Below are 9,466 nucleotides of genomic sequence, written 5' to 3'. Positions count from 1 at the left end.
AATTTTAATGCATTTTTATTTAATTATTTAAATAAACTAGTTTTTATTTGATTAGTTTAATTATAAAAAGAAAATAATAAAAAAAAGATACTGTGTGCCTAACTTGTAGCTCATACACCATTACACCTAAAAAACAAATTCGCCCCCTTTGCTGACTGGGCGTCACGTGTCACAATTCGCCCCCAATTGTAACACCTCCACTACACATAGCCTAAGACACTTATTATGGGAGTTCATAAAATAGATTTGAAGTTAAAGAGAAGTACGTTCTTCATAATACAAATCAAAAAAAAAAAGAAAAAAGAAAAGAAAGTGTTCAAAATATGAGTAAGTAGGTATAGGCATATATCATATGATTTAATGATTGATATAATGTTGTTTTGTAAGGTTCGTAGAAAACGAAAACCATGTAAACTAAATGATCGAGATGGGGAGCGTTCTTGTCTCCAACATTTACATGTGTTTTTGTTTCTCTCCTCCTTGTCGTGTCTTTTGCAATGTATCATCCATCTTCAATTTAAGATAAAGATTATCCATTTTTCTATTATTATTATTATTATATGTTTTTTAATTTTTTTTATTTAAACTACATGACAATGCGTATAAATTAAGGGTTATTGGATTTTAATAATCTAAATTTTATTCATTGAATATTCATTGAACAATGCTAAGTCAAGCTTTAAGAATGTACCATAACAATCCCAAGTTTCGATTTATTGACCGCCAACAGACTTTTTATTAACGGGGTTAGATTTCGTTAGTTTTTTATGATGTGGATGATGATGCGTATGATGATGTGGCAAAAATAGTGATGTGGCTGCTTATGTGGTAAAAAGTTATTTTTAAATTAAAATTTAAATTTCTAACCAAAATAAACGAACCAGACCATTTTTTTTAACAAAAATAAATGAACGAAGTTACCTTTTTAACATAAATAAACTAACCGAATCATTTTTTTTTAACAAAAATAAACAAACAGAACCATTTTTTTAACAAAAATAAATGAACCAAGCCTTTTTTAACAAAAATAAACGAACCAAACCACTTTTTTTAAGAAAAACCAACGACCGAAACTAACGGAATCTAATCTCGTTAGTGAAAAGCTCGTTGAATAGATCAAAACTTGAGATTATGGTGGTACATTTTTAAAGTTTAGCTTAATGTCATCAATGAAATAAAGTTTGAATTATTAAAAAGGTTATTATCATAAATTAAAAACAAGTCTTTTTTTACATTTTTGGTAAATGCAACCAACTTACTTGAGTTAATATAACTTTTCAAGTGTTAACTAATTATATTGCCAGATAGATTATTTTCTTTCAATATTCTTTTAATAGTAAAGAAAGTTGTACATTCTGCTTTCAACGACAACAATGTTTACGTGATCGGACAAGTCGAATGAAAACCCGTGAGCATAGGTTATAATTTATGATCCTATCCTATTATTTCCCGGTTTTCTTATTTCACATTTGATTACTTTGTAATCAATATCCATGGTAAAGTTAAAATACAAAGGACAATAAAAATAAGAATGGTGAGAAGGAATTCAGTTCATTGATCATAGATTTGAATGGCTGAGATTAATTTAATAAATAAAAATTGATGGAAAGGGCATGAAGGTAATAACCCATCTTTGTTGACTTTCTCTCTCCACATGCAAGGAACATGTCAATTCCCCCCCATCATTTTAAAATGTCCATAACTTTTTCATACGACATTAATTTTTTTTAAAAAAAGTCACCATAATAATAAGCGTTTTTTTATCTTTAATATGAGTATCATATTATTATATAAAAATAAAAAAAAATTAATGGATTTTTAATTGTGTTTTTTTTGTTGTTCATTGTGTCATTGTGTAATATGTTGTTTCCATTGTATTTTACGTTTCAAGTCATTGTGTTATATATATATTCACCATTGTGTTTTATGTTTTAGGCCATTGTGTTATACGCATTCACCATTGTGTCTTACGTTTTAGGTCATTGTGTTATACGTATTCACCATTGTGTTTTACGTTTCAAGTTATTGTGTAACATGCATTAATCATTGTGTTTTATGTATTAGATAATTTGTTGTTATTTTATCATTATTTTTACATATTATTATTACACAATGGTGTTATTAGTATTTAAAAAACATAATGATGAGTTAAAAGACACAATGACGAAAAAAGACAAAACGATAAGCGAAAAGACACAATGGTGTGCGAAAAAAATACACAATGGTGTGCGAAAAGACACAATGGCGAAAAAAGATACAATGATGTGCGAAAAGAAACAATGACAAAAAGAGACACAATGATAAGCGAAAAGACACAATGGTGTGCGAAAAGACACAATGACGAAAAAAGACACAATGATAAGCGAAAAGACACAATGGTGTGCGAAAAGACACAATGACGAAAAAGACACAATGACGAAAAACGACACAATGATAAGCAAAAAGACACAATCAGTGTGTGAAAAGACACAATGCCAAAAAAAACACAATTATAAGCGAAAAGACACAATGGTGTGCGAAAAAACACAATGACGAAAAAAAAACACAATGAGAAGCGAAAAGACACAATGACGAAAAAAGACACAATGATAAGCGAAAAGACACAATGGTGTGTGAAAAGACACAATTATAAGCAAAAATACACAATGGTGTGCGAAAATACACAATGACGAAAAAAGACACAATGATAGGCGAAAAGACATAATGGTGTGCGAAAAGACACAATGACGAAAAAAGACACAATGATAAGCGAAAAGACATAATGGTGTGCGAAAAGACGCAATGACGAAAAAAGACACAATGATAAGCGAAAAGACACAATGGTGTGCGAAAAGACACAATGACGTGATTTTGTTTTAAATTTTATATAACAAATATAATACTCATATTAAAGATAAAAAAACGCTTGTTATTATGATGATTTTTTTTTAAATATCATACGAAAAAGTTATAAACGTTCTAAAATAATAGGGGTATTAACATGTGGAGAGAGAAAATGTGTATAATTACCTTTATACCCTTTTTTCTTTGGTCCCCACTTGACACATGTCATTTATTTATGGCTTCTCACCCTTCTCATTTTTATTACCCTTTGTAGAATAATTTGACTCTCTATATCTATCTATCTATAATATATATAAACGAAGACATAAAAATCCTACGTGTCGCGATGTAGTCGCTCCCCCTTTTTTTGGAGTCACCAGATTTGCTTGATTTTTAAATGGAGGCTTCTCATGCATTTGACCCGAATTCATGGGTATGGGTCTTACCAAACTCAGATATTCCTTAAACGGGTTATAACATCTTATTAAATTAAAAAATATTCTCACCAAATTATTTATGTAAAATCCTATAAAATAGAATATAATAAAAAAATAATATCTTATTTATTTAAAAAAAGATATATATATATATATATATATATATATATATTATTTAAATTAAAAAACCAATTTGATAGTAAAAAAAATAAACGGGTCTTAGGTCTCATCAAACCAAAAGTATATTATTAACTTTCATAAATATTATTTATTATTAAAAAACCAATTTCATAGTAAAAAAAATAAACGGGTCTTGGGTCTCATCAAAACCATATAGCTTTTAAATCGGGTTATAACATCTCATTTATTTGTGAAACAATTTATCATCAAACCATAAGTATATTATGAACTTTCATACAATAAAAAAATATAAATTAAAAAAATAAAAAAATATTTGAACAAACAATATAAAACAACCCCCGTAATACGGGGGATAAAAACTAGTAATATATATAAACGAAAACTTAAAAATCCTACGTGTCGCGATGTGGTCGCTCCCCCTTTTTTTGGAGTCATCAGATTTGCTTGATTTTTAAATGGAAGCTTCTTATGCATTTGACCCGAATTCACGGGTATAGGTCTTACCAAACCCAGATATTCCTTAAACGGATTATAACATCTCATTAAATTAAATATTATTTTCATCAAATTATTGATGTGAAAATCCTATAAAAGAGGATATACTAAAAAGTATTATATGATTTTTTTTTAAATATTATTTATAATTAAGAAACACTTTTATAGTAAAAAAAAGCAGGTCTTGGGTCTTTCCAAACTCATATAACTTTTAAATCGGGTTATAACATCTTAGTTATTTGTGAAACTTTTTTATCATCAAACTCTAAGGATATTCTAAATTTTATTATAATAAATAAAATAAAATCCAAAAAAGTATATAAATATTAAAAAAAAAGTAATGTAAAACAGTCCCGTAATACAAGGGATAAAAACTAATATTTAAATAGTTATCTATTGCCCCGTGCCATCTAATTTTTTTATTCAGTTCAGTAACCCACCCGGTTCACTGTCGGGTCCAGCGCAATGAAACACACATATGACAGAGGTGTTAAACCAAGTAACCGAAGGCCATGGGTGTGTTTTTGTAAATCATTTTAATATTGGTATTAGCCTAATGATGTCAATGAGTTGGACAAGACTTCACATTTTTTATAGTGGTTTGGACTTGAGTCTTTAAGTGGTAGACATATCTAAATATAGTTGAACGAACAATATTGAGAGAACATCATTCTATATTTTTTTCGATCCTAAAAAATTAACCAAACTAGATTAAAATGTAGTGTGTCTAGAAAGTTTAAATGAATATATAAATATATAAACGTAAGCCAATGAAAGTGATCTTAAACGAACAAACATAAATGAACAAGACACGTGTTCATGTTTATTCGTTTAACTAAACGGCATGAAAAATGTGTTCATGTTCATTTGTTCATTAATAAATAAACAAGCATAACCAAACTTCTTATGAAACATTATACAGAATGTCAGATACATTTACGTGCCTAGGTTTAGTTACTTCAAACGTATAAACTAATACGAAACCATACCATTGGTAAAACAACCATATATATCTAGGGTTAATCCCAATAGTACCCAAGTAAAAGTGCTTAAATGATTCGAACGAGATGGTTGAAGATAAACTTATGTGAAGAGATAAATTAAAAGAAAGAGATGTAATATTAATAACGTTTATAGAAATATTTGTTGAGTTTGAGTTGAAATTTATTATGTATGTGTTTTAAGTGTTATTAGATTTACAGTTGGAGTAGAAAAACACGTTAATGTTTGTAGAAGTAGAGGTTTCATTGCATTTTGTGTAATTTTCATTTTTAATAACACTGAAAGGGTCATAGTGTGTCATCATAAAGTTATCGGTGTTGTTTATGTTGCTCAATCCAATTATTTCCAATAATATATTTTACTTTCCATCAATAATATATATTATGGTAGGTGGGCAAGAAAGTCGATTCCAAACTTGACCGGTACGAACACTACCTGACATGCAGGTACGGACTGGGTTTTGGTTCCTTAGAAAAATCAGACCCGACGGAACCAGTTCCACCTATACCTGGTCAAAACCCAACCGAACCCTACCCGAAACCTAGCAAACCCGGTCAAATACCCAACCATACATAGAACCGGTTCCGGACCCGACCAGACAGTTCCTACTGTCCGAAGTCCTATATATTAAGATTAATAAGGTGGACCTGGACGTGTTCAGCCCAAAAATAATAATACTCTTGGGTCACTACTAGACCTTTGGGCCTGAAAACAAGTTCGTCAACGACCCGATTACCCGAAAACATGAACCGGGTTTGGGGCATTAGGTTTTACAAATTCACAGAACCAAATACACAGAGGTCAAATTCATGAAGAGAATGGGTGATCGAAAGAAAGACGGTAATAAAATAGTGAAGAAATCAAAGCAGATGAATCCAATTGGCCGGTGATTAAACCAAAATCAGATATCCGTATCACTCGCCTTAAAGATCTCGATCTTTTTACTGTACGTTGTCTGTTCTAATTCAGCTGTTTCTTTACCTAATTAATAATAATAATTAAGTTTATATAATGAATTATTGAAAAGTTGTCAATTTGAGCTAATATTCAAGTTCTGAACTTAATAGCGTGGAGCGGATTGAATTTAAAGAAGCTTTCAATATTAAATTTCTAAAAAAACAAAATATCATTAACTCAATACTTTCGACTCTATAATGTCACTTAAAGTTAAAAAGAAAACATATATAAAACGAGCGCGGTTTAAATTTGAACTATGAAGTCAACACAAAAGAGGGAAATTTTAAAACTTAAAAAAAATAGTAAACTTTTTTTATATATACATAAAATTTATATATAAAACTAATTATTAAAAACTAATTCGAGCAAAACGAATCGAACCAAACTGATTTGCTCGTGCTTGGCTTGTTTTTAAATCGAACGGAGCCGAAATCGAATGAACATTTTTCATGCACTTTGGACAGCCATAGTCAGATTAGGGTTTTTAGTTGTCTTGAGTATAGTTAAATGCTGAGATCTCTGAAATATGTGACTCTGTTAACCAGAGAATCAAAATTACGTCTAGACATTTGCTAGTTATCTTCTTAGTGGTAGCTCAGCTAGTTTATTACTTATTAACTAATTTACATACATTTTTAATTATTTTTATATTATATTTTGAGGAAACTTTAAACAAGCCTTAGCTCAGATGTAGCTCGTGTGCTGTACCTAAAACAAGCCTAAGCTCGGATTGAGCTCGTGTGCAGTACCTTAAACGAGCCAAAGCTCGCCTGTTGTGTGTGAAATTAATACGTAAAAGTCCAAAAGAGTTAAAACATAGAAAATGTGTTAGGCTCGTTAAGGCTTGACGAGACTAAATGATCTTCCCATACAGGGCTTGAGCTTTGGCTCGATAACTAAATGAGCTTTATTTGAGGCTCGAGCTCGTTAAGGCTTGGCTTGTTTCGAGTTTTTTGTCGATTGGATTTTGAGTAGCTCGTGAGCTGGCTGGCTCGTTTGCACTCCTACTTAGTGGTTCTTCTTTTGTTTAAGATTCTCAGGTGCAGAACTTTTTGGACCGCGTGCACCTTAGGTAGTCAAAAGCAATGGGCCTTAGACCTTAGCGCGCGCCTCAAGCACACTTTTTTAAACCAACGAGTGAATATTCAAGTTTTGAACTTAAAGTATGTCAGATTAAGGTTTTTGGTTGTGCTGAGTTGCAGAAGATCTCCTTCAATTCTATGATTCTATTAAGGATTTATTTGAATAACCAGAAAACTAAAATGGCTTCTAGACACTCACGCTTACTCTTTTATTTTCTTAGTGGTGGTTCTTTTGTTTAAGATTTTCAGGTGCAAAACTTTTTAACAGCTGCTGAATCAAAGGCATTCATCAAAGCTGCAGAATCGATAGGGTTTGTTCACCAAGGGAGTCTTGGTCCAGCGAAAGGTGAAGCTTATAGAGGCAATGATCGTATTGCTGTAAACGATCCTGTTCTTGCTGATACATTATGGGAAACTGGACTTAGCAAGCTATTATCTCATCTTACCATTCGGGGCAAGGTTCCCGTTGGCCTAAACCCAAATATTAGACTTTACAGGTTTGTTCAAAGTTCAAACTCGCATATACTATATCAGTATTTCAAATGAATATAAGTTGATTTAATGATTTATATTCAGGTATAAGGTTGGTCAACGTTTCGGCCGACATATTGATGAAAGTGTCAATCTTGGAGAAGGAAAACACACCCATTACACTATGCTGATATATCTCAACGGTGGTGATGTGAACGGTTCGGATGACTCCATTGAACCTTTAGTTGGAGGTGAAACCGTGTTTTATGGTTCAAGAAATAGCCTTGTAGCCGAGGTACATTTTCCTTCTAATTTCTTTTTATGCCATGTACAATTTGCATATGTTTATGTCAGTAATACGTTGACTTTTAGGTGACTCCTACTCAAGGAATGGCTCTTTTTCATATTCATGGTGCCAAATGTATGTTACATGAATCACGCAATGTTACGAAAGGTGTCAAGTATATCTTAAGGTCAGATGTAGCTTTTGCATTATTATATTTGTGGTTTAAAATATGAGTTATGTCTTTAACATTGCTAGTTTGTATATCATGATTCTTGATATAATGATTGCTATATTCTATATCGAATAAACGTTACTTCAATAGGACAATAGCTCTGTTTTATTCATTTTATTATATACAATATAAAAATTGTAAAAAAGTTCAATCTTTCTCTTCGTCTCACGTGTTAATTCACGACATTACACTTCACTCTGATTTCGCCGTCTTCAGTGACACCAACATTCCCAAGTTTGACCATCGAAGCTGCAAATTCTTTGAAGAACAGTTTCTCGTCTTTCGCATATGAATCCACAATCCCTTTAGTCCTGTAATCTCCATACAACGCTTGGTCTGACCCAAACACGCCCTTACCCATAATAATGTTTTTATAATAATCGTTATCGAACTTTGATGACGTCGAATCCAAAAACTCTCCCGCATTGCGATCCTTGGTTTGTATGGGGCATTTCTTTTTTAGGGTCATAGAAAACTCACTATTAATGGTGGGATCAGTTGAGTTGTGTATGTGGGCGCTAAACGAAGAACAGTGTGAGAACCCTAATGTGTGCCCGCCTGAAAGTGTGACCAAATCTTTGACATTAAGTCCTCGTTTAGCAAAACTTTGAATAAGTGTTGTGGTGTTGGAGAATGGTGATGGCAGGTTTATAGTTTCGTTAGCTTTTGACACGAGCCCGTCTTTCCTTCCTTTGAGCACAGGCCACCATGGACCTTGAGACTGGACAAAAATGAAAGCGTTATGCTTATTATTTGAAAACGATTTTTGCGACTGAATGATAAATGAAAATGTGTACCATTGCAACTACATCTCTTGCAGCTATTGCTAACGCATCAGCACAAGAAACCGTGCGTGGGCATGCTTTTTCGATCTTTGCTTTGGCCTCCTCGATTACATAAAATGATCGGACCGAGATGTTTGGTGGTCCTTTTTCTGCTTTGTTTCCCGGGGTTGAATCAAGCAACAATGATGCGTCACATCCCTTAATATAACATGCATTTAGATCATTAATTCATGATGAAAGGGTAGAAAAAAAAGGTTAATAAAATAATAATTAGTTATTTGGAAGCATACTGCATACCCTAATGAAACAGTCATGGAAGAACATCCTAAGAAGCCGGGCCGGGACTTTAGGGTCGTAAATAGAGGCGTTACGAACCGTTTGATAGATAATATTCTCAGATTGTATGTACTTTTAAGGTACTCAAGTGTATGTTTTAACAGCTTTGTTGGTCTTCTAAACAAATAAAGAAAGAGGAAAGGATAATAGTAAACTTGTTAAGAATAGAGGTTGACAATAAAGTTGCAGGTGTGGAGATAGAGTTGGTTAGGATGTGGCAATCAGTTAGATGGTCAAATTAGGACAGTTGGTAAAAGATGGAGTATTGTACTTTTGTACTTCGTGGTTCTTTTTTTAGGACAAAGGAACAAGAACTGAGGTTAGAACTTAGAAGAGATGGCTTTGTATTGAGATTTGGATGTTGCATCAGAAGTTTTTAAACATGCAATCATTTATGATAAGAACCATAGGGTGTTAAA

At 32.2% G+C, this 9,466-nt stretch overlaps 2 protein-coding genes across 2 annotated transcripts; one reads left to right on the top strand and one right to left on the bottom strand.

The window, feature by feature from the left end:
• Nucleotides 1-5,748: 5,748 nt before the first annotated feature.
• LOC143627055 (uncharacterized) lies at nt 5,749-8,021 on the top strand (the record flags this gene model as incomplete). The annotated part of the gene is made up of 4 exons (XM_077096954.1): nt 5,749-5,844; nt 7,187-7,434; nt 7,514-7,703; nt 7,781-8,021. Coding segments are annotated over 4 exons (681 nt in total), but the record flags the coding sequence as incomplete, so codon positions are not given.
• LOC143627028 (peroxidase 66-like) lies at nt 7,981-9,103 on the bottom strand. Its single transcript, XM_077096932.1, has 3 exons — nt 9,009-9,103; nt 8,724-8,909; nt 7,981-8,647 (listed from the first exon to the last, which is right to left on the bottom strand). Exons 1-3 carry the CDS (start codon nt 9,033-9,035, stop codon nt 8,099-8,101), a joined length of 762 nt encoding a protein of 253 aa, XP_076953047.1. The 5' UTR covers nt 9,036-9,103; the 3' UTR covers nt 7,981-8,098.
• Between the last annotated feature and the right edge of the window lie 363 nt (nt 9,104-9,466).

The sequence above is a fragment of the Bidens hawaiensis genome, unplaced genomic scaffold, assembly GCF_021521415.1.
Source record: "Bidens hawaiensis isolate Kalapana, Puna unplaced genomic scaffold, B.hawaiensis_p1.1 tig00004595_1, whole genome shotgun sequence".
In the NCBI taxonomy this organism is placed as follows: Eukaryota; Viridiplantae; Streptophyta; class Magnoliopsida; order Asterales; family Asteraceae; genus Bidens; species Bidens hawaiensis.
Note: the sequence above shows the minus strand (reverse complement) of the source record. Positions and strands in the feature narration are given on the sequence as shown.

What these genes read in the sequence shown, in the direction of transcription:
- LOC143627028 (XM_077096932.1), bottom strand. Translation starts at nt 9,035, where the DNA reads ATGTTCTTCCATGACTGTTTCATTAGG. An exon ending in TCCATGACTGTTTCATTAGG is followed by an intron (nt 8,910 to 9,008) that starts GTATGCAGTATG and finishes TGTTATATTAAG; the next exon opens with GGATGTGACGCATCATTGTT. An exon ending in CAAGAGATGTAGTTGCAATG is followed by an intron (nt 8,648 to 8,723) that starts GTACACATTTTC and finishes ATTTTTGTCCAG; the next exon opens with TCTCAAGGTCCATGGTGGCC.